The 26,396-nt window shown below is 31.3% G+C and overlaps 2 protein-coding genes across 4 annotated transcripts; one reads left to right on the top strand and one right to left on the bottom strand.

Moving 5' to 3' along the window:
* Window positions 1–1,195: 1,195 nt before the first annotated feature.
* LOC109600521 (alkyldihydroxyacetonephosphate synthase) lies at window positions 1,196–4,261 on the bottom strand. The gene is made up of 6 exons (XM_020016678.2): window positions 3,990–4,261; window positions 3,493–3,579; window positions 3,090–3,274; window positions 2,585–3,007; window positions 1,951–2,534; window positions 1,196–1,899 (listed from the first exon to the last, which is right to left on the bottom strand). The coding sequence occupies exons 1-6, from the start codon at window positions 4,049–4,051 to the stop codon at window positions 1,456–1,458; spliced, it is 1,785 nt and encodes a 594-aa protein (XP_019872237.1). The 5' UTR covers window positions 4,052–4,261; the 3' UTR covers window positions 1,196–1,455.
* Window positions 4,262–4,558: 297 nt separating this feature from the next.
* On the top strand, window positions 4,559–26,348 carry LOC109600535 (cytohesin-1). 3 transcript variants are annotated; one of them, XM_049965546.1, is made up of 6 exons: window positions 12,237–12,434; window positions 22,012–22,278; window positions 23,723–23,809; window positions 24,247–24,578; window positions 24,637–24,904; window positions 24,963–26,348. In XM_049965546.1, the coding sequence occupies exons 2-6, from the start codon at window positions 22,138–22,140 to the stop codon at window positions 25,446–25,448; spliced, it is 1,314 nt and encodes a 437-aa protein (XP_049821503.1). In that variant the 5' UTR covers window positions 12,237–12,434; window positions 22,012–22,137; the 3' UTR covers window positions 25,449–26,348. The 3 variants fall into 3 exon arrangements, with proteins under 3 accessions (XP_049821515.1, XP_049821503.1, XP_049821509.1); XM_049965558.1 differs by lacking the exons at window positions 12,237–12,434; window positions 22,012–22,278; window positions 23,723–23,809 and adding exons at window positions 4,559–4,735; window positions 5,030–5,103; XM_049965552.1 differs by lacking the exons at window positions 12,237–12,434; window positions 23,723–23,809 and having other exon boundaries at window positions 20,816–22,278.
* Window positions 26,349–26,396: the final 48 nt, after the last annotated feature.

Here is a 26,396-nt window from a genome sequence, read left to right as displayed (position 1 = left end):
GCAGATGAAAACGAGCAGTGACGAAAATTAAGCGCTTTCGTAAGCACTTCACTTTTCCTTTTATTATGTTTTAATAGAATATATATTTGATATTTATAAATAAATGTTTCTTCTTGTAAATATATTTTTCTTATTCAAAAACACTTAACAAAAAGATCTGAGGTGGTGTTTTGGGAGCTAGAACCGATTAATGGCCTTTCAATTAATTTCAATGGGGAAAATTGCTTTGAGATACGAGCAATTTGACATATGAGCAAGGTTACGGAACGAATTAAACTCGTATGTCAAGGTACCACTGTATTTTATATTTTATTTTTTATATATTATATTTTATATTATTTTATATTTTATATTTAATACTTTATATTTTATATTTATATGACCCACCCTTTATTTGGTATCCATAAGAAGTCCTCTTCAAGTTAAATGTGTGTCTGTAAATTTTCATATATATTTTCGCCAATTTATTTCTTAAACTAAATCAAGCGTAGAAAAATATTCGCTTAATAATGACGATCCGTCAAAACACTGCAAATGGATAGAGAAAATTGCTGGGTTTTTGATTATTGTTAGCAATATCTAAATATTTTGAATCCTACATTGAACTGTATCCGCTAAATTATCCACAAATATTACTCACACAGTTATCATGATTACTTCTTAGAATAACTAAACAGAGCATTAAATTTAATTTTGCATCAAAATAGTTGAACTAGATACAATGTTTCGTCTTGGAATAATTGCTCTGATTGGCGTGTGTACGCCTGAATATTCATTGGAAACCGACGCTAAACAAACCGATAACACCACGCATACATAATAAAGGGATATTTAAGGTGCTAAATCCTGGAACGACGCGGAAATCAATATGAAATGTACATATAATCCGGAGTTTGCACCCTGCAATGTTTAATTTATGATGCTGGAACCAAATAATGGCTCCAGTTTAGTGAAAATACTATTAAGGAATTTTGCTATTAATAAATTAGTTACATCTGGTTTATACGTAGTCGTTTTATTAATGTTAATTGAGTTGTGAATGTTTAAACACATACTAATATTGTGGTATTGAATATTGATTGTTTGACAAATATTGGCTTTGTGTTATATTTAATGCTTAATGATAATTGAATAGTTAAACAATTTTTATACGTTTATATTTACGTTTCTAATGGCAAGAAATTAAACAACTGACTTTCACATATTCATTTTATGAAATTGAAAATTGTATAAAACATTTCAAAATAAAACAAACAAAATATAATAATAAAACTAGATCAATACAAAAAGGTAACTAAAACTTTAGTAATGGCAATTATAATAATAAAACAGTGCATTGAATTCATGATCATATCAATAAATCCTGCAATACCTTGTGGTAACACTAGACACAAAATCACAATAAGTATACTGACAAAAACAAATAAGTACTTAAAAGTAAATCTAAACACAAATTTACAACTTGGACTGTTGCACCAAATTATTAGTGGCAAAAATATTTTTTGGATCCAATTCCTTTTTCGTGGCAAGAAACAATTTAACTCCAACATCCGATACGGTACTCGGATACCATTTCTTCCTCAATTTCCCGACGCCGTGATGGTGCGATATGCTACCACCGCACGCGATTATTTCATCCCTGGCACTCGTCTCGATGTCGTGGTGGACTTGCACCGGATCCGAAATGTTCGAGTAGTTGAACCCGAGGTAGAAATATATCACGCATCCGGCGTCGTAAGTTTGCGTTACCCGGGAGTTTATCACGAAGTGAGTGATAGAACGTTTGCGACATTCTTCTGCCACGGTTCTTTTGACATTTTTCACTAGGGCTAGGGCGCGGTCCCAAGGCACTGAGGTCTCGAACGATTCGGCCACAACGTTGTACAACAACGCTAGATCCTAAAAATTTAAGAATTAAACTTAAAGTTTGACATATGTTAAATAGTTTACTCTAATATAAGCGATGACGAATGTTAACATGTAACCTCGTTCTCCATTGGATTGACCTGCTGGCATTCCTCCGAATAACATGCCAATTGAATTGACTTTCTTTTCGTGATTCTTTACATCCTGCTCGTCGCCTTCAAACAACAGCGTCATCACGCACATTTTATCCAAATCAAATCCTTTGATTTTCGTCACGTAAAACTTCTTCAAGCCGTCCACAATCTGGGACAGTTTACTTTCTTCCGGCTTTAGGATCATCCCGAATTTAAATTGATCATTATCCATTAATCGTATAGAAGCAGGCTGACATCTTTGTTTCGCCACTTCTCTCATACATTTCACTCCCGATTCAAAATCAGGAAATACGATCGACCCGTACCGTTTGCATTTAGGTAAAGGTCGTACTTTGATTATAACTTCAGTAATCACACCTAAGGAACCTTCAGAACCCATAACCACGTGGTTAAAGTCAGGACCGCAGCTCAAACGAGGTACTTGACAGTTCTTTTCCAACACTCCTTTCGGCGTGACCATCCGAACATGTACCAGAAGATCTTCTATGTTGCCGTACGTGTTCTTTTTCATCCCTGCATAAAGAAACTAGAAAATGTCAATAATTAAAAGTGTTCAGTGTTACCTGAGGCTCTTGTAGCAACCCATCCACCCAAACTGGAGAACTCGTAGGAATCAGGCTCGTGTCCCGTTGTGTAGCCCAACTTCCCCAATTCCCTTTCCAAATCTTGACCAATGATTCCGCTCTCACAACAGGCCACTAAATTTTCTTTGTCCAGCCACAAAATCTTGTTCATTTGCGACGTGTCTAGACTAATTATCGTCCGGGTTTCGCGTGCGGGACATTCGACGGCTCCGGACACCGCGGTGCCACCTCCGAAGGGTATGACCGCGATGTTGCGGTCCGCGGCGAAGGTGACGATACGGACGACATCATCGTGACACGTTGGCCACACCACCACGTCCGGTATACGCTCGAAGGTGCCATTGCGCAGTAAGTATATGTCGTTGAGGGTGTGACCATGGGCTCTCACCAAGCGATCGATGCCTTAATCACAATATTAATTCAAATTATTCTCCCCTATTGAATGTTAAAATTACTTATCAGATTTTGAACAAACATTAAATACCTTTTAGGGAGTAAGAAACGTTCAGTTTTTTGAGATCATCTAAATTTTCGTCGCTAATTTTCGGTGTAGGAAATTTGTCTTCTGTCGGCAGTTCTTGTGCTGGATTCGGTTTCTCCAATTCCACCCCCAGTTCTTTTGTAACCCATCCTATTAGATGCGGCAAACGGCGTTCGCCGATTGCGTATCTAAATTTAAAAACAAATGAAAAAACATGTTTACTTAATTAAACATTTCCTGTGCGTGAATTTAACATTTGACACATACAACAAAAATGCAATTACAACTGGTTACATCTCATGCATTCGCATTATGTATTAATAATCTGTGTATATTATGCACAAGGTGAGATAATTGCACAATATACCATTGAAACATATCCGATTGGAATGCTTTACGTTCGTACCTTTTTCCCGTGAAGTAAACCTCGCCGTTTCTGTATACGAACTTCGAATCGTTGTAGCCCCATCCGTTCCACTTCAACAGATCTTGTCTAAAATAAAGATAAAAATTACACAGTTCAATTATGGATGAATCACATATTTGTTGTCTTAAATCAATATTAACTTATCTATATTGTACAATTTTACTCGCTGATAAAATAATTTTATTGACGATAAATAACTTTTATGTTACATAAAGAATTTTCAATTATTATTTCTAAAGTTATAACTGCTTATTACCACTTGAATTAAAAGCAAACACCCCCTAAAAATACGAACAAATATACTAATTAATTAACATTTGGAATTCATCAATAAATATTAATAATTTAAATGTTCTACCCTTAATATTCGTCACGCAAATACTGTATAAATAAAATCAATAACTCATCCAATTCAAGAAACTCACTAAATCCCACTCAAATCTAAATTAAATATTGTTGAATTGCAAAATTCTCACCTATTTTTGGGTATGGCACTTTGAACATTGATTGTTGACAATTTATAGTTACTTCCCGGCATATTTCCAGCGACAACTTAAAAATTATTGCAAGAATATTTTAAAATTTTAAAAATTGCACCGACTCTCTAAAAATGTTGTTGCAATTTAACGTAGCCACAGCTAATCCATGACTGAACTAATCCAACTGGATATTTTGACTAATAGTTACAACAAACCCCCACACAAACACACATGGGCGTCACAAAAAATTGAGCCGCACCAAATGTTTGGTTAAGTTTCGTTTGACGTTTTGCAGTTTTCTGTGATACTTTTAGTTGACATTCTCAGTTCACTAAATGAGTGTCGCCACCTACATGAATTTAATTTGGTCATACTGGAACAGTGTTGCCAAATCATTGCATATAATAATATTTAACACTTTAAAATTTACTTTATGCATTATCTGTTTTGTTGACGAACACAACGATTTCAAAGGTTTCAACAAATATTTAAAACGGTTTTAATTTATTCAAGGACACAACCATCACAACAATAAAAAAATAACATGACATGCGCAGTGATTGTTGAAAACGTTGACGAAAGGTTATCAAAAAATGGCGTTAGTCTGTCAGTTTGTGTGTTACATGTAATTTTATGAATAAATCACGTGTAAAATGTCAGTTTAAGTGTGTGTGTTCTGATTGTTTACAAACGAACTATAATGGGCACAACTGGACACAGTGTGGACACTTTCGACATAAACGGTAAGCTGTCACTTATTAGGGGCTCCCGTTTTGCTATTTGCGAAATAATTCTAATCGGACGTAACTTGAATAAAATAGATTTTATTACGCTAATCATATCAGTTTGCGTTTATGAATTAGAACGAAAGGATATGGTCTATTAACCTAAAAATAAACAGTTGTTTACATGTTGTGAAGTGCATTATTTTGTCCGTGTCGTTCTTGAAATTATTAAAATAGAACTGCGGGAGCAATTTCTTTGTGATTCCCGTTTGCAAGTAATGATTAATATGTATGTTTGTGACTGTTTTTCAGATTTGACACAGGAACAACAAAAAATTTTGATAGAAATCAGAAGAAGAAAAACTGATCTCCTCTTACAAATACAGGTTTGTCAATATATTTATTTTTACTAGCGTTTATAACAGTGTTTATCTGATTTATTTATTTTTTGTGTTGCCTTCACATATTAATCTAATCATCTACTTTAGCCATGAGTAATTGTCCAATTTAATCATCATAATATCTAAATCTAGGAACTAACAGGTCACAATTTGTGACTCAGTCATTCTTTCACTTCAACATTAACCCTTTATGGATTTAATAACTGTTACCTATTTTTATTAACTGTTTAAGTTTTATTAGATTGGAAATGTAGGCAACCCATATTACATCTGCTTTTTGTCAAGGCAAATTATTTATTTAAACTTTTATTAACATGCATTTGTATAGTTAAGAGTACCTTTATAAAATTCCTGTGAATGTTTTAATAATAATACTTGATATAAATATTAAAAAATATAGAACTAGTAGAAAATAATGACACCTTAGAAAAAATAAGATATTAATATTAACACACTATAAGCGGGTCGGGTAAAAATACCCGTCTCGAAAACTGTTGATTGTTAGCTGGTCGGGTAATTTTTACCTTTTTGAATGTACTTGCTTCAAAAGCGGGGTGAGATAATTTTACTCTATTGGTTTACATACGGAACTGAAAGAATTATCCCTTATTTTTTGTTATCATTCAACAACTTAGTTTGGACTATTTTACTGCCCGCCTATAGTGTGTTAATAGACAGAAAATTTTCTGTTTTACAAGTAAAATTTCAAACTATATTGTAAGAGATGTAATTTGTGTATATTTAATTACATCATAAAACTTACTTTATGGTCAAAATTTTATCTTATCCGTTATAAAAGTTTGTCTTCAACTGAAATAATTTTGCAAACACTTACATAAATATAAAGTTCAATAAACTGGGAATTCAATATAAAACATTTAATAGTCAGAAAATAGGACTTTTTATTAAAAAATTCACACTCAAATGGACTCATTTTCTTAATAATTAATGAAAATGTAATAAAAATAGATAAAATTTTAATGAATGTATTGAAGTAATCTTATTTTCAATATATATATATATATATATATATATAAAGGGTCGTGTTAATGTCTTCATTTAGAACTGCCATTAATAAATAATTTGAAAGGGAATTTAAGATGAACAAATTCAAAAAAGAATTAGAATAAATGATTACAGATGTAAATTGAGCAGTCTCATAAAAATAAGAAATACCATTAATTTCTAAGAATTATGAATTAAATTCGAAAAACTTTAATTTTCGAAGTAGTAACAAAACACGAAATAGAGGTCAGAATTATTGTAATCATAATTGTTTTAAATCAATTTCACAATGTAACTAAAATATGTCAAAACCAAAAAAATTATAGTTATAGATATGTTTCTAAATATTAAGATGAACCATAAAAATATAATGTACTTTCTCAATCAAATTAAGTGTAAGGCTTGTATTTCATTTTATAATATAGAATATGTAATACAAAATCATATAAGTGAAGATTTTATTTTACTTTATTCTTATCCATTAATGTTTAATAGTTATTATTATTAGATTTATAATTGACTTCTTTTCGTTACTTACAATTACATTTTGTTTTATAAAGTTTTTTGTATATATATGCAGGTTTATTATAAAATTTATATAATAATCCAATCATATTTTATAGAAATAAAATAATTATCGAGAGTTTATATTGACATTATGTAGAAAGGGCCATTCTATTTTTACATTATTTAATGCCTCCTAATTATATTTAACTTGCATGATAAGAATCCGTTGTAGGTATAACATAACTTAATAATATTGAGAGTATAAATTTACTGTGATTGTTGTTAACTAATTATTTGTGAGCGCATCCTTGGATTTTTATACAGTTACGTAACCACCGTGCAAAAACATATTAATGATTAAACGCTTGACTATTTTATCCAATTATACTAATGTAAATTATCTGCGGAAAATTTAAAATTTTTCCCCGCATTCTTTAAAACGCGAGTTGATGGCCTCGTAATGACACCGCAAACAAAACGCATTCCTAGGCGTAAGTTCAAATTCGATTATATTAAATTTTTGCAAACGCCCCCGTTTATTTCTGACGCCGCTTGTGTGTGTATTTATAGAAACACGTTTGTGCGTGTCTCCATCATCGATTTATGACGGACTGTTTGAATGTGATTGATGAGGGTTTATAAATATACCGACATAATAATGTTCATTTCGGACACAAAAAAATCATAAAAGCCCCATTATGGATCGATTGAATGGAATTGTTTTTGCGTTGTTGAATTATCGCTCTCGCACATACGTCGTCCGGTTTCCGTTACAGAAACGATATGTTTTCTTATCCGGATCGTTGTTTCCGGATGATAAAACTAACACTGTAAAAATGTACGCAACAGATAATTATGTGAGATATATGTTTTTGTATAAAACTGGTTTACGAATTTTAATTTTAGACGGAATACAAATTTTGTAACTCTTATATTTTTTTACGGTGAAGACTAGATAACGGTATATTTACAATTTTATTTAAACTAGTGTGCAGTGTGAACGATAATTCTGATTGAGATAAATTATAGTTCTTTGTGAAACTTATTAAATTACGTGTCCAATGATATTCAATTCACCATCTTTTTTTCGATGAATAATTTTTTCCAACAAAGAATCAATTCATTATCAAAATCCCAAGATGCACATTTTTATTGATAAAATATACTGGTTTACAGCCATTTTGTCTTTCATTTCCTACTATGATTTTTCCATAAATTTTGGCTCACTTAACATGAAAATTACACTGATTTTTTATAGAATATTTTACAACTATCAGATACCAGGGATTCTAATAACCTAATAAAGACAACTTTTCGCTTAAAAATCGATACCACATATCATTTCCAATGTCAAATTTATTTATTAACTTCCTAATTTGTTATTCGATTATTATTTTCCGTAACTTATTTTTTTCATAAGTGTCATGTTCATTTAAAAAGGTGGACTTTATTATATTGTTATTTATATTACATCTACCATGATATGTGAACTTCTGGTATCGATTTTAGAATATTTATTATGAAAGTTGTAGAATAATTAATTACAGTAATTGAATACTTATTTAGAAATAATTGGTTAATTAGTTTCGAGTTGTAGTCAAAAATGTCGGAGCAACTCCCAAAATTAAAAAAAAAAAATAAATAAAAATGAATTTATTCGAAAATGCTTCCATAAATAAGATTTTTAGGTATAGAGCGTCAAAAGTGAGACATAAAAGGCATAGTTTTTTTTTTTGTTGCCGGAAAAACTGTTTATGCTATACTGGGTGAATCATCTAACAGATTAATTAAAATTTTATAGGAAAAAAAGATATATCAGTTTAAAATTAATATCACATATCAATGTGAATTGGTTTCAGCTAGAATCTAATGTTATCTATTTTTCAAAAGTAAATTCGATAGAAAGTGACACTAACCCTGTTTTTTTTTAAGCGGAACACTATAACTATGGCATTTTTGAATTCTACTATATTCTGAATTTGATTTTGAAGTATTTAAATTTTTTCAAAAAATAACTTAAACTTCCACTAATTATAAAGTTAAATTCTTGTTATACACATTAACAAAAGAGTATTCTAACAAAAACTAGAGTAGTATTTCAAAAAATTGACCCGTCTATTTTTTTCTCACTTTAAATGATTTATTACGTGTATTTTAGATGGTTTGTAATCCAGTATTGTGGGATGTAGTATGTAAATGTTTTGCGTAAAAATATTCAGAAAGATATTTTTTGTTAAATAAGAAATTACACGATTTGATAATAATGGTAATAACCAAAATTCAGTTATTTTTGTGACTGGGAGAATCACCTTCCTATACATCCTATATTCACAATTTATCTTTTCCGGACTTGTTGTTCATTCTAGACACCTTCTTTAAATAAAATAAATACTACAACACAAATAAAAATTGTACAAGAAAGCTTCTGTATTTATGTTGAAACCAAATTCATAGAGGCAGTCAGAACATTAATATTCTCGTCATGTTTGTATATTTAAATGCAAGATTGTTCACTCGCATTTAAAATTTGGTGTCGGAATTTTGGAGAATATTTTTAACTTGGTGTTTATGTTGTAACAAACAATATTTGATTTTATACACCGACTCGAATACCTATGTTGTAAGTAAATGTGGATAAATGTTTGCCCGCGATACGCAGTCATTTATTTTGCCAACGTAAATGTTTATTCGGCGTCATTAGGATGAAATTAACAATATTGACTTCGAAATTATGCAACGACTTGCTTGTAAACTAGAATAAATAGATCGAACGATAACAAATTAGTTTGCCAAACGATAAAACAACTGCAAACAGACTATAACAATTGTTAATTAATCGACAAGAATAAAAGTGTTTCCGGTTCCGGCAAAAACAATTAAATCGTGAGCGTGGAAGGAAAAGAAAGGCACCAAACAGAAAATATCCGTGTGTGCACTTGTTGCTCGGATTGCATTCCCGTCACGCATCGTTCGTCGGTTTTGTGTCTGCCGATGAAAAAATGTAAATTCTCCTACGTTTCGTTATAGTCTTGAATTATTATAATAATTCGGCTTTTTCGTCGGACTGGAATTGAATGGCTCGATGTTAATTTAGATTTGCGACGAGCGCGATTCTAAATTTAGGCCGCAATTTCCGCGTTCGCCCGACGAAAAATCGTCTCGTTCTCGTCGTTGCCAATCCGGGAAACGCGACACGATTCTAAAGGAAAATTTTTCCGCCTTCAGGTTATAATTACGTAAATCTGAACGTCCATTTATCTTTATTAATTCCGCAGATTTGTCTGTTTTATTGTTTTCTATTGTTTTACAAGTATCAAATTCTAAAATAATTATTAGCTTTTAATATATATTTTTTTCATTTTATTGATTATAAATATGTTTTTTATATACTTCAACTGTTTTAAAAATAAGAAATATTGGCTTAAATTTATTATTAACTGCTTTCAAAGTAATAAAAAATATTAAAAGAAATTAAAAAAATAAGGTTTAAAGAATTCAACAACATTTAGTAACTTTTTCTGTTTTTATTGTTTCTTTTCTTAACTTAATATATTTTTTTAAACTATAATAAGTACTAAAGTAATTAAAAAAATTTAGTAACTTTTTCTGTTTTATTGTTTTTTTATATTTTTTTATCTCTACTTTTGTATATAATAAATTCTAAAAGAAATTAAGAACATTATTATTATTTTTTTAAGTGATAAATACTAAAAGGAATTGGGAACATTTAGTCATTTTTTCTTGTTCTAGAAGTACGTATTAAACAAATTTAATAATTTTTCTGTTTTATGTTTTTTAATAATTTTTTATATTTTTTAATTGTTTTAAAAGTCATAAATACAATTAGGAAATTTAATATATACCAATCGGAAAATATTTGATCCGACTGAATTTTCAGAGAGACATCATGCATGACAGGGACAGTAAAAGTCATTACACTGTCCTTCATATGTAGAGCAACAAAAGAACAATTCTTTTTAATTTAAATTAATTAATAAGTGTCTAAACATTTCTTACCTCAATTTATATACGAATATCTTTATTTACATATATGTTTTTATACATTTTATTTCGGACAGAGTTCATAAGCAAAGCCAAACCTCATATTCAATACAATTGACTTTATAATTTATTTTTGTGGCAGACATCGTTCCTTAAAGCTAAAAATGCCTAGAAGTGTCCATTTATCAATGCAAACTAAACAACAAATTGTAGAAAAATTCCGGAATGGTGAAAAGCAGAGTAAAATTGCAGTATATTTAAATTTAAACAAATTGATCATTTCGAAGACGATTTCCAATTTTAACAGAAGGAATACACTGGAAGGAGTAACGAAAATTAGTAGAAAACGCAAGACTCTCAGACCTTTGGACAGGACAACAAAAACGCTTGTTGTTCGTGACACTTATCAGTGCATCCCGCATAAATCAAAAAATAAATGAACTCAGTGTATTGGTGAGTACCATAAAACGAGGACTAAAAGCTAGTCTCTATGGTAGAAAACCAGCAAAGAAGCCCTTCATTTCTGCAAACTATAAAGCAGCTAGACTACTTTTTGCAAGAGAACATGTGAACTCGACTGATGGACAATGGAAAACATGTTTTCCGATGAAAGTCGGCTCCAATTATTTAAATCTGATGGCATTTCGTAGGTGAGAGGACCAATTAATGAAAGATATAATGCCAAGTACACTAGATCCACTGTGAAGCATGGTGGAGGAGGCATTATGGTTTAGAGATGTTTTTCTGGGTTTAGCATGGGCCCACTGGTTAAGTTACACGGGGTAATGGATCGTTTTGTTTATCGTGACATTCTGTAGAATCATGTGCTTCCATTTGCCGAAGACAGGTCTAAGTTAGTTAAAGAATGGTTCGCTTCTCAAGGAGTAGGTGTCATGCCTTAGCCAGCACAAAACCCAGACTTCAATACAATGGAAAACTTTTGAGGAGTAATTTATTGGAAAATTCATGCAAAAAGACTGTCAAATATGAATGAACTCTATGAAGAAGTTCGAAATCACTCAAACGAAATTTCGACCGATTATATTGAAAATCTACTAAAATCAAGAAGAAAAGGTGTTCAGAAATTATTAAAAATAATGGGTATGCTACTAAATACTAAATAAAAGAAGGCTAAATATACATTGTTTTATTATAAAGTTGCTCTACTTTTAACCCTTGAATATTTTTCAAATATTAATAAATACCTAACTAAACCCACTAATAAACAATTATATTGCTGTAGTGTTTTTATAAAGACAAATGAAAATTTCTAAAGTTGCTCTACATATGAGGGATAGTGTATATATATTCTGTTTCTTGATTTATAATATCGAATAATCGTAATTAGAAACTTAAAAGTAAATTTTTATTTTGTATTTCATTTTTTTATTTATTTATTTTTAATTATTTTAATTTGTATAAATTATAAATAAACTGTATTTAGAAGCAAGCAATTTAATTAAATAAGTCGGAAAATTGTGACGTTTCTCGGTTTAAATCGCATCGATTTTCCACATGGGGGGACGAAAAAACGTGCCAGACACACAAACACACGCGCGATAAATTTGAACGATCGAACAGTAGTGGATCGTCGTCGTCGTCGTCGTCGCCAGTCGACGACAGACCGTCGCGCCTCCAGCACGTCGCCATGACCGGTTTCACTTGACGCTCGCGCGCGCCTTTAGTGTCCTTTTTCGTTTATTTTTAATTTATGTGCAAAAGGTGCAGGTGCAAAGTGAATTAGCCAATTGGTTTTTGTGTAGTTGTTTTCGGAATTAGGGAGGTTTTTTGACGTTGACGAGGTAAATGAGTAATACAATGCGGTCGCGTTATGCTTGTACGGTGATAATTGCTGTTAAAAAATACACGTTTGCTGATTGTGGATGTGGCTGATACTTCGAAAGATTGTCACAAATGGATAAAAGTGAATAAAAAGTACAATGGTATTTAATAATCTCTCAAATACAATGAAAATAATTGGAAAACTTCATTAGAATTATATTATGAATAATGCGTTATCGAGAAGGAATTTACTTGGCAAACGATAATTTTAATTTTAGTCATATCCAATTAATTTGATATTAAGTGCAATTACTCGTCGTCAAACAGCACGAACTTTGTAAACTCGCTAATTAATCAATATTTACGCTTTTTATCAAGTAATTTAATGTTCCTTTAGCAATTTTAGACGATCGTGTTTCTCCCTCTTCATAAATTAAACCTCATAATTACCACACACGAGATAATTAAATGCCTGTTAATTGTGTCGCTTCGATGACCGGTTTTTCCTGTCGCAATTTCATTCATCAGAAAACTGCGTTCGATCGATTCCGTAAAAATAATTTGCGGTGAAAGGTGAAATATTTTGTTTGTGTTAACTAATCCTTAAACTATGCATAACTAATTAGATGTAGTTTTAAACGCGCATCGTTTCGTCATCTCTTTTTATTATTATTAGTAATCGATGGAAAATATTTAAGTAATAACTTGCATCTTGTTTTAAGTTTGTCTCGAACGGGACTCGCTTTAACATTCTGGTTTCCTCGATTTTCCGATCGGCACAGATAAACTCGACGAGAAATTTTTAATTGGATATTTATTGTTCATTGTTTTCGTGCGAGGAGAGAAATGTTTTCACAGTCGTAAGGTTCGGAATTCTTCGCTTTGAACTATCCTAAAATGTGCCTTTCATGTTTTAAAAAATAACAAGTAAATACAATAATAAAATTCAAACTGTAATGTTATTATATTAGAATAAAACAACAAGTGCTCTAATATGTAAATATAATTAAATTCTTCAATTATAATTTCTAGCATACATTTTATTATATTTATGTCATTAAATTTAGTTTATACACGGTAATAAAAAAAGTAAAAAAATATATTTTAGTTCAGTAATGTAAAAATTGAAATGGTAACAAGAAAAGCAACCTTCTCGACAACAGTCTCGACTACACTACTACAGATCATTATAATTTTTATTGAGTATTTATAATTTTATTTATGAATGTTGAAACGACAGTGTTTTTTATTATAATTTGTATTTTAATTCAGAGGTTGAGTGAATAGTCCCGACTACACTACTGCATTAACACAGTCCTGTTGTGGTATAGATATATGTGGTGGGTCATCAATATCGTATTATCAACAACTTATAATAAATTGCTGTGAAACAGATTAAAATTATTTAAAGACATTGTGTATACAAATTGGTAATTTTCCGAACTATTGAGAAATTCAAAATAAGCAAAAAATTGTGGTAGCGGTAGAAAAATTTCAAATAGTATCGACTCACACAATAATATCTATTGTTTATCCAGTATTAAAACTGAAATGCTGGATTCAAACATTTCAAGAATTATTTGCCGCCGATTAGTTGAGGATGAAATCCAATAACATAAACAACAGGAATGGAAAAGAAATTAGTGATGGAAACATTTATGTTAGACATCCAAAAGACGAAAGGCTGAAAACAAAATATGTCTGTCTCACATTAAAGCATAGAGAAGAGAATACATATTTTAACACTTACTGTTTCAAACATTTTGGAATATATTTCGTTATCTTACACAGACAGGAGATGCAAAAATGCCTTTAATGTTGTCAAAATGTAATTCACTTAAAATAATGTTAATATCAAGAGCAATTATTTGAAAGAAATATAACAAAACATTGATCAGGATGTTAACATTAAAATTATCTATTCTGTGAGAAAATAACAGGTGTTGGACAAAATATTATTAACTGATTTTCTTTTAATTTATTATTAAACAATTTATTTTATTTATATTTTTCCAATTACGTCCACCTAAATTTTAAATAAAAAACTCGAAAAGAAAGGAAAGTTCAATAATAATTTTAGTTATAACAATAAATTTATAAATTCTTAAAGTTTCAAATTTTTATTTGTAACATACAAAATATAGATTAATAATTTAACAAAAATAATTCAATAAGCAATAAATTTAGACCGTTTTTACAAATTATTATTAAGTTATCTGAATAATTATAAAATCGTAATTATAATGTGAATTAAATTAGGGAAGTATAGTATTTTTTAATTTTAATTACAATTATTCCTATCCTAATTCCTAAATTATAAAATTGGGTCATTTTTATATCAATTAAACCTGCACTAATTTAAATTTTCCGAACGATTAATAAAAAAATAACAACAGTCCAAATAATTAATTATAATTGAATTGTCGCAATTAAAATTTGAATTTAAAGCGACTAAATTGGAGAGCAAAAAACACACCTGTCCTTGGTTTCATTTTCGATTCACATTTTTTCAATGAACCCTCGATTACGGTTAACGGATTCCGTAGTCGCAACGCATGTGTCAATTAGACAGATAATAAAAAAAAGTCAGACGTCGTCGTGTGTGTGAGAACCGAATGATTCATTCATTCGAACCCACACACAAACGATGAAGATACGTTTGTCAAGTTTCGAATCGGTCAATCAATTAGCCCCAGTTTTTATTGATTTTGATTTATATTTCCTCTTCGTGGTTTTTATCTGAAAAACTGCGGGTGGAAGTGTGACCTGTTTTTTATCTGCGCTGATGGAAACAGTCATGAACAATCGTGAGATAAATGGAACAAGACGGAAATAATGATGAATAATGATTTTATTTGTATCAAAGGTTAAACAATTTATAACATAATTTTATTTTTATATAAAACATTTGCTAAAAACATAAAATAAAGATTAAATAAATATACATTCATAGCCAAAATACGAAGGACTGTACGCCACATAATTGAATTATCCAAATATGGAGAATCCCAAAATGAAATTGCCAAAACTACGAACCATTCTCATTGTGCAAACAGAGACACTCGATATTGGGTAAAAACCAAAAATATTGTTTGTTAATCCGATTAATTAAGAAATCATAGAAAAATTTTGGTTTGCTTCCTTATTTGTTATAATTGATGAAGAAGTGTTGTCTTCCTTGGTCAGGGATGGCGAACCTTTTTTAATGTCCGTGCCACAAAGTCATAAAATTTTTTTTTTAAATAGGTAACGTACCACAATAAAATTTCATTCGAAATGAATTTTGAACAATTTTTTTTAATCAATGTTTTACAAAAAGCAATATACTTAGAATAAAATTCACGTTAAAAACAATTGTTTTTAATGTGATTTTTGGTGCTGCACTCAAGATGATAAAGATTTAATATCTGGTTCATACTTCAAAATTTTATCTAATACGCATCTTTATATACTTCGAGAGAATTCATGCGATATTTTAATAATAAAATGTATAATTTGACGATTCTAGTTAACATACTAAGATGAGTATTCAGTACTACAAATTTATATCATAAATTATAAATTAAGTGTATATTAATAATTTTTAATTCATTTCTTTTAAAAGAGATAACTTATAAAAAAAATAATTTTGTTTTTGTGCGTGCCATCAAAATTTACAAACGTGCCACTTGTGGCATGCGTACCATTGATTCGCCATCCCTGTCTTACGTGAATATTTGTAAAAGTTTATTATAAAATATGCAAGGCCCTAAAGAAACCATGACTTTCTAAAGTCTAAAGTGAAGTCTTATTTACAATGGATTTAAATTGACAGGTATTTCAGAAAGGAAAATAGAATACCGTAGTCTAATTTTCAAGAAAAGTTAATTTTACATTACACAAGGTATAAAAAGGATTCACTAATTTGGAAAAAGTAGTATTTATTAAAATATGAGGGAAAATTTTGGCAAAATATATTAAAATAAAAAGCACTATTTTATTCACTCTGTAATATAATTTTTTAAATACATCAAGTATTTAGGATGATTGGCGCCCAACGTAAATTACGAAGAAGGCAATATTATGGGACTATACGGTTGTTGACAAAGTAGATCAATTATATATACATTTGTAAAGGGCAAATGAAGGAACAAAATCAAAGAATCACTTTCAGATTTATTTCAAGTCAAAACATATGTTAAAGCAGATATATATATAGTGCCTCATACTTTTAACTAAGATGAAGTTTTGGAGCTTATTAACATGTGGATTTCCCCCAATTATAATTCTGAAATTTCCTAAACCCTTAAATTTTTCAACGATATACCTGGGACATATTTACGGTTTCGAGCAAATCGGCTCTAACCAGCAAACAGTCAAAATAAGTGTTTTTTTTATCGCCGAAGCATTAAAAATTATACGGTCGTGTTTCCGGCCCAACAAGTGGCTCTGAAAGTCTCCTGTTTCAACACATTTTATTTTTTATCGAGTCCTGTTTCAAGTCTAAAAATATATCGACCTTTGCGTGTCTACTTAAATAAAAATAAGACAATCGACTTATTGAACTTCAAGTGTATAATCAACCGACAATGTAAAATACAATGGTTTGTGTGAATCGGCACGGATTTCCCCCCTTTTGTTGAGACGAGTCCGGGTAACCCCGTTTCCCGGAACGTCTCTTGAAGAAAAATCGGCGTTCTCACATAAATTAATGATAACAAATGAACAAAGTGGTATCAGATGAACGGGCGTTCAAATCGGTTGTTTGTACAAGTTTCGAAACCGTTTAAACAGGAAGTTTTTCGTGTTTGTACGTACGATTTTCGAATAAACAGCCTTTTATCTTCATACCGAGAACCGCGTTTCAAACGATATAAACGCGGTGTGCTGAAAATTTTTTGTTCGTACCTAGTTTTATAAATAAATCTGGCAAGTGCCAAGTACGAAAAAAAAATCGCCGACGTTTTTCATTGACGAGATTCGAAGTGGAAACCGAATCCGGTTACTTAGATTTATCGATTCGAGACGCATTCTTTCTGGGTAGTAACGAAAACACCCGAAAAAAACATTTTAATATTATCTTGCGGAGAATTTTATTGATTGTTTTCCGTAGAAGTTGTTATTGAGAAAATATTTGAACAAGTGTCCGTTGCCCGTATGCTGCAACCTAAACACAAATTCGGAACAACCACAATAAAACAACGAAACGATCGAACACAAAGTAAATAATCGAGTGCATTTGGCACAGAAACCGAACACACCCAATTTTACATACAAAACAAGATTTGAAGGTCTATTATTCGATTTATTCAATAACAAATACATCAGCAGTTTAAATAGACAATTAAAATGGACATAAAAATGTATTTTCGCCGGTGATCCAATGAGGAAATTGTTTTTGGGGATTCTAAATATGGTCTCGACATATTTTTACGTTTAGCAAATGTGAACAAATAATGAATGCTTAACAGAAAATAATTAAAAATGCCTTTTAATGGTCAAGTATTCTCAGGCAAAATAACACCAAGTTGACGCAGAAATTCCAAAAGGTCAATTTTCAGGGACGCTCAAGTCCAATCATTTTACACAACGTAATCAAACTGTTGCGTTTTAATTTAACTACAAATAGACAGTCCGAATCTTTTAAAATCGCTTTAAATTTTGATTATCCAAAAGGGAATTTGTTTTTGAAGAGTCCGAGTAGTAGTTTCATCATATTTTTACGTTTAGTCAACGAAACCAATAATAAAGAAACCTTATTGAAAGTGCATTTTAATCTTAAATTACTTCCATGTGAATACAGAATTAGAGTCGATTGTTTTTTAAATTACTTTAAAAATCTGAGTGCCAAAATTTGGTTTAATATTAGATCACCGATCAAACGGGGAAAATGATTTCAGGAACTCCAAATGTAGTCCCGTTTAACGTTTAACAAATAAATGATTAATGAAAGATAATTAAAAATTTATATTAATGTTAATATAAGTATTTCTTTGGTACTGCAAATTAACAGTAGGTTAACTTAAGAATTTTAAAAGGGTCAGTCTTGAGGGATGCACAAGTAGGGTCGCTTTACACACCACAGACTAGAATATTTGCACCCTCAATTTATCTTTAATGATGGTGATTCAAAGGGGAAATTGAGTTGGACTTAGACTCCAAATGTGGCTCCGTCATATTTTCACATTTAATGAGTAAAACAAATAATATAATAATTAAAGGAACGATTGACACAGTAATCACAAAAAATCAGTTTTAATGAAGACATAAGTTTACGTCATTTTACACAACTCCAAATGTAGTCCTGTTTAACGTTTAACAAATAAAACTAGTTGTGAATAATTAAAGGAAGATAATTAAAAATATATGTTAATGTTAAAGTATTTCTTTGGCACTGCACATTAACAGTAGGTTAACTCAAGAATTTCAAAAGAGTCTTGAGGGATGCACGAGTCGGGTTGCTTTGCGCAGCGTTTTAATTTATCTATGACTAGATTAATTGAACCCTCAATTTATCTTTAATGAGAAAATCTTTAAAAAATGTTATTTTAATTTTCGACGGTGATCCAAAGGGGAAATTGACTTAGACTTAGGCTCCAAATGTGGCTCCGTCATATTTTTACATTTAACCGGTAAAACAAATAATGTAATAATTAAAGGAACGATTGACACAATAATCATAAAAAGTCAGTTTTAATGAAGACATAAGTTTACGTCATTTTACATACACTACAAATGTAGTCCTGTTTAACGTTTAACAAATAAAACTAGTTATGAATGATTAAAGGTAGATAATTAAAAATATATGTTAATGTTAAAGTATTTCTTTGGTACTGCAAATTAACAGTAGGTTAACTCAAAAATTTCAAATGGGTCAGTCTGGAGGGATGCACGAACCGGGTCGCTTTACACAGCGTTTTAATGTATCTATGACTAGATTATTTGAACCCTTAATTTATCTTTAACGAATAAATCTTTAAAAAATGTTATTTTAATTTTCGACGGTGATCCAAAGGGGAAATTGACTTGGACTTGGACTCCAAATGTGGCTCCGTCATATTTTTATACTTAACTAGTAAAACAAATAATGTAATAATTAAAGGAACGATTAACACAGTAATCACATAAAATCAGTTTTAATGGAAGCATAGTCATTTTACACAAGGTTGTCAAAATGTTTCGTTTTAATTTACCTACAAGCTGAACAATTTAAATTTAAAAATTATAAAAATTTAGCACTTATTCAAGAAATCAACTAGGCACAAAAGGGGACAAGATATGAATACAGTGATACTAAGAATGGTCAGAGATATCAACTGGATGTTATATAAAATTGAAATATGTTTTAGCTTTGATGCATAGAAGAAGGAAAAATTATAATGGTTGCTGGAGATTTTAAATAAAAACTTTATAATATCAAGTTAAAAGTTCCATAAGCTTAAAAATTTAATGGAAAGTTACATATTAATTAACCAATTTACTATAAATTTAGACGATGATTCAGTGAGTATTATTTCCAGAGACATAAATTGTGATTTTATCATATACGTTGAGCAAATGTAATCAATAATACCAATAACGTTAATGTTCAGGTTGAGACAGAAATTGAAAAAAAAATAATATATTTTAAGGGATTCACAATCGAGTCTTTTTACACAACATAATCTAATTGTTACGTTTTAATTTATCTTTATTAAGAAAATCTAAGTATTTTGCTTTAAATTCTAACGATGAGCCAAAGAAGAAATTGTTTTCAGAGGCCCTGATACAGTTCCGTCATATTCTTACTTTTAGCAAAAGATGTCAATGATGAATGATAAATGGAACGAAATTAAAAATGCACATTAATGTTCAAGTCTAGTACAAATAATACTAGATTGTTACAGAATCTCAGGAATTCCAAAAAGTCGAACTATTTCTTATTAAATTATATACGATTACAAAATCATCTTAAAAATTTTACTTTAAATGAGGATGGTGATCCAAAGAGATTGTGTTTAGAAGCCCAAGATGTGGTCCCGTGGTATTTTTACGTGTACCAAATGAAATCAGTGATGAATGATTAACGGAACGTAATTAAAAATGCATTTTAGTGTTCAAGTATTTCCATGGTAGTGCAAAATAACAGTCGGTTGACGCAGGAATTCCAAAAGGTCAGTTTTCAGGGACGCACAAGCCGAGTCGTTTTATACAACGCAATCGAATTGTTGCGTTTTAATTTATTTACGATTAGAAAATCTGAATTCTTTAAAAATCTGGCTTCGATTATAAACATAATTTAAACAGGACAAACAAAAAACAAAATTAATGAGTAACTCATTATCAATTTATGTTTTTACTTTGTTTAATATGCATTGTGAAGAATTTATTGTGAGTCACGGTTCAATCAAGTGCGTCATTATACTATAACTATAATTTACTGTTCCGCAAATTGTTCAATGCGGTTTTTATCTGTTTGTTTTAGTAATACTTAGAAGGAAACACAAGGAATTAATTTAAAATTTTGTCCTTGATTTTCAATTTTCAATAAATTAATTAGTTCGTGTTAACGTTTTTATTTGAATCAATTTACATAATCGTATATTCGTATTTGCGCATTATAAAAACAACCAATAAGAAGTAAAAAATTTTCACCTGACCGGCCAAATATGCATTTCGAAGGAGAAACGTTGAGATGCGCCCATGGGTTTACGGACCTGTTTCCATTGTCCACGAATTCGCCAAAAAAAGACCCATTATTGTTGTGTACAGTTGTGTTATTTGTGGATTTCTAATTCGGATTCATTCCATAATCGTTTCGGCAAACAGTCCGAATTGCGTCATTCGAAAAACATCAAAGGCGAATCGTGAAAAACACAATTTGCCATTCCGATTAGCGCGTCGCGTCTATTTCGAACCGGACCACGCTCGGACGTCGTGCTTTGCGACATGCTGCTGCCGCTTTTATCTCAGTTTCCCGATGGCACGCCAATGCACTTGCTACCTAACCTAACCCAAGCATTTCTTTTATTATTATTTTTTACATGGGCCAGTTTAATTTTAGGATGCGGGAACGTCGGACGCTGTTTTTTCTCTCTTTTCGTTTGTCAAGTGGTTTTCAGGACCACATTTAGAGTTAGTTGTATGTGATTTATAACAAGTGCATTTGTGGGGGTTTGGCAAGGGGGTGAGTTTGCGTAATTGTGAGGACACGTTAAATCTGATTTATTTTTTCCGCGGTGCAAAATATTGTTACTGTTTTGGAAGTTTTTTTGGAAATATTTTTTGTACACAGTTTTTATTTATAAATATTATTGATTGACGTTTAATTTGTTTTGAATTTTCTTTTTGAACGGGTTAAACTTGACTTAATTGTTCATTTTTAAGGAGCGGATTTCTAAAAATATTCGCCACAATCTTAAAATGTCAGTGAACCAACAAGTGCCAAGCAATTGAACGCCAAAATTTAATGCCATCCACAATTTTCATCCAACATTTGTGCGTGAACTTTTTCTATTACCTCATTAGCATTAAACCTTATCTACATTATTTATTTATTGTTACAAACAACCGTACAAACATAACAACGAATTCGCCGAATCTGTCTATTTTTCTAATCGCCCTTCATCGTTTGAACAGAAATCGTCGTAATTATCTGTGATACTACAACCACAATAACCCAGTTTTGATAAAATATGCAAGAAGAAACCGTTCGATGTACTGTGAACATTTCGTTGTAAATTGATTTGTGAATTTTGTGCGACAATGCAATATAACACAAGCGACAAAAAAAACACGCACCATGCTGGCGGCTGGTTCTCGTCACTCAAAAGGATCAAGAAGGTGAAGAAGGTCGAACCGAAGTCGAAAAGTGCCTGGGATCTCACTGTCGGTGTCAAGAAAGTGGTAGGAAATGTTTTATTTTTTGCCTTTTACCTATAAAATTTCACATTGCTGCTCTCCTAATTTTATATGAATATTAGCATAACTCGATTTGTAACATAAAAATAAATTCTTCATATTTAATTTATACTTTATATAAAAAATATGAAAAGCTTAATAAATTTTGTTTAAATGACTTTTATTTGAAAACCTTTGGTAACTTACTTCGCAAACAATTAATTAAGTTTACATTTGTGTCATAATATTAAATTCAATTGCGATTGAATGATTTTGAATTATACTGTGTATAAAAATTTTGAAAACATTAAACAAATCTTCTTCAATATCCTTAATTGAATTTGAATATTTTCTAACTTTTGTTACCTAATTAAATAGTAATTAATTTTGTAAATTTATTACTTCTGTGTCACCGAGTCAGATATTCATTTCAGAAGACAACCTATTTCGAGACAAATTCCCCCATGTTTTGGGTTTTTATAATCGCCACACATTTAATAACAAAAGAGTCTGATCTTCCATTATTCTCGGATTCTACCTGTCGGTTTTCACTGCTTTACTTAATAATTTTCTCGTACCTGTTCATATTCAGTTTAAATCAGTGTAGCATCCTAATTTATTTGTGTGAGTGTTTTTGTAAGATGATTTTTCTCGGTGTGGCTTTTTTACAACTCAGACACGTTATTAAACTTGTAAGTTTTAATTTATGGAGGCGTTATGAATTAAAATCAATTTATACTTCTCTATTTTTATTTTTTCTATTATTATTAAGTCGATACATATTTATTTGACTGTGTGTCTAGTGTATTTTTATGTTAAATTACTCAACTTTTAACAAAATTAGTAATAATCTCGTTTAGATTGTAGTTCAGTTAAAAGTTAATTAAACAATGTTCACGGACAAATTAAATTGATCGACATGTTTCCAGTGTCTGATTTTGTTTAGCCTATTAGCCCTATTAAGAACATATTGACCGCAACATTTTTAGCGCCTTCTCCACAATCTCAAAATGACTAAAGTCAAATATTACAAAGTTTATTAATATTTTTAATTTATATCGTTCACAATGGAAAAATTTATAGAATCTCAAAGACGCGGTTATTATCAAAAATTAAACAATAACCAGAAAAAACAACCGCACTAAAAAATTATCTGGTACAATATGACAATCGTGCCATTGTTTAAGTCGAATTCAATCCGGGAAAGGCGACGAGAATCGTAGCACAGAAAAAACTCCAGACGCACACTTTTACATAATCATCAGCCAGTGACTAAACGAAATCCAATTTACGAATTACTTTTTTTCTCTCAGTACATCTCGCAACGTTACCGCTAACAGTTCTAGATTTTTTTCTTAAATGCGTGTGTGTGTGCTTGTCGTGCGTGCATTTTCCCACTTTTCCAATCTTCTATTTGTTTCATTTCTGTGCGTTCCACGCACAAACGCAGCGCTCAGCCTCGATGTGCACGTGCGTCCGTGTTTGCGCCTCGTTCCTCGTACACAATCTGTTGACCTGTTGTTACTGTTCATCGGGGGTAAGATTATTTTTTGATTTCGTTGTATTTGTGTGCCGCTAATTTGTTGCTGTATTTTAAAACAAGGTCTTGGCTCATTAACAATAAAAAAGCTGGTTTATTATGTGTTTATTCAATTAACATGTCGATGACTGTCGAGAAGGTGAGCGTTTCAGAAAGTCGCAATTGTTGTTCGGGGATTAAACGAAATTGTTCACATTGTTTGCGTACATTAACTATTTTTACGCGGACTCCAACAAAACAAAAACCAGATCGTTAATTAGTGCGCATTGCGTCACACTACATTTGCCTGGGAATGCGAAAAAGAAACTCACAAAACGAATGCATTTTTTGGCACTGAACAACACGCTATTTTTGGTTTTCAGGTAAACCTAATCGTTTGCATCGTTCGTTCTGACTTGGACAATTTTAAACTGACAGGAATTTCATTATTTCAGAATCTAAAAGATGAACTCAACGAGGTCGTCTCTGAGATGGAGGCCCTGGACACGGGCGAGGACGGGAAGAACAGCAACAAGACCAAGATGATGTCGATAGGCCGGAAAAAATTCAACATGGACCCAAAGAAGGGGATCGAATACTTGATTGAGAAGGGTCTTCTGCAACAAACACCCGATAACGTCGCTCAGTTCCTGCACAAGGGCGAAGGCCTGAACAAGACCGCCATCGGCGATTATCTAGGAGAGAAGAACGATTTCAACGAGAAGGTGCTGCAGGCCTTCGTCGATCTACACGACTTCACCGACCTCATACTAGTACAAGCATTAAGGTACTACCTTTCCGAATATACTTGTTCTATTTTACTACAATTTTTTAATCGTTTACAGACAATTTTTGTGGAGCTTTCGCCTACCAGGAGAGGCGCAAAAGATCGACAGGATGATGGAGTGTTTCGCCAAACGTTACTGTGATTGCCAAGGCGAGAACAACATTTTCGAAAACTCTGACACATGTTACGTTCTATCCTTCGCCATAATTATGTTGAACACCAGCTTGCACAATCCGAGTGTCAAGGAAAAGCCCACGATAGACCAGTTCGTTAACATGAATCGTGGCATCAACCAGGGTCAAGATCTCCCCAAGGAACTATTAGTCGTATGTACACACTGTTTAGTCCATATTTAACTTACTAATTACCCCTTGTAAATTCCAGAGCCTTTACGAAAGCATAAAAGCCGAACCATTCAAAATCCCAGAAGACGATGGCAACGACCTCATGCACACCTTCTTCAATCCGGATAAGGAGGGTTGGCTGTGGAAACAGGGAGGCCGTTATAAGAGCTGGAAACGGCGCTGGTTCATCCTGAACGACAACTGCCTCTACTACTTCGAATACACCACAGATAAGGAACCCAGGGGGATAATACCACTCGAAAACATCGAGATTAGAGAGTGCACCGACCGACAGAAGCAACATTGTTTCGAATTGTTCGCGAGCGGCGGTGCCGATTTCATAAAAGCATGCAAGACAGATTCGGAAGGGAAGGTGGTGGAGGGCAAACATACGGTTTATAGAATGTCTGCTAGTTCTGACGAGGAGAGGAAGGAATGGATAATGAGACTGACGCAGAGCATCAGTCACAATCCATTTTACGACATGCTGGCAACCAGAAAAAAGAAGGCACAGTCGAACGCGTGAATGATTGTTATTGGCCGCATTGCGGACAGTTACGTACTAGTTTCTGTTACTGTTTAAATTATGGTCGCATTTTGCGGTGTGTTTGGATCGATGGCGAGTTTTTTAGAGGTGTTGCTGATGTATTTTTCTATTGAACGTTGCAATTGCAACTGTGTTGTTTCGTTTCTGTTCTTTTTAGATCATGTTTTTCTGTCGTTTGTTCTGTAAATTTGTGGTTACCATATCATATAAAATCAAAAAATTATTCGTCCTATCATTTTTATTTAATCTCCATAGATTTATGGATGTTGTCTAATTTGTACAGTTCATATTAGTACCTGCAATATTTATTTAAACTGTTCACATTTTAGTTTATACTAATTTTATACTTTTAAAGTATTTTTTACTTTGTTTATAATGTACACAATATGTATTATGTAATGTGTGCTAACTCATCAACGAAATGAATTATATTTATATTATACAAGTTTCCCGAATTTTGAATGGTATCTTGTGCAAAATGATATGATTACTGTAAATATAAAAAATGTAAGTTCGCGATTATCAAACATATTGAGCACAAGATTTAAAGACTGGTATTTAGCTTTACGCAAAGTTTTTTTTTGTGCAAAGCACTAAATGAAGGAAACTTGACAAAGAGTACTGTACAGTTATAAATTATTTTATTTACTAGTCTATTTAATGTTTTTTAAATGTAAATTTATTGATGAATAATTATACACTATTATTTATTTTTGTGTAATTAATGTCGGAATTTAAAATCCTTCCAACATTTATAAATAAATAAATAATAATTTTTGTTGCATACTTGTATATACTGAATATTTGCAACGTTATTTGTATATACGCCACTATTTTGTTTTTGTATAATTTGTGTAAATAAAATTTGCAAATTTCTAACTGGTTAGTTTCATTTTTTAATTTTATATTTGTTTTCAATATAAAATT

The sequence above is a fragment of the Aethina tumida genome, chromosome 1 (genome assembly GCF_024364675.1).
Source record: "Aethina tumida isolate Nest 87 chromosome 1, icAetTumi1.1, whole genome shotgun sequence".
NCBI classification, from domain to species: Eukaryota; Metazoa; Arthropoda; class Insecta; order Coleoptera; family Nitidulidae; genus Aethina; species Aethina tumida.
This window is presented reverse-complemented; position numbering and strand designations above follow the sequence as displayed.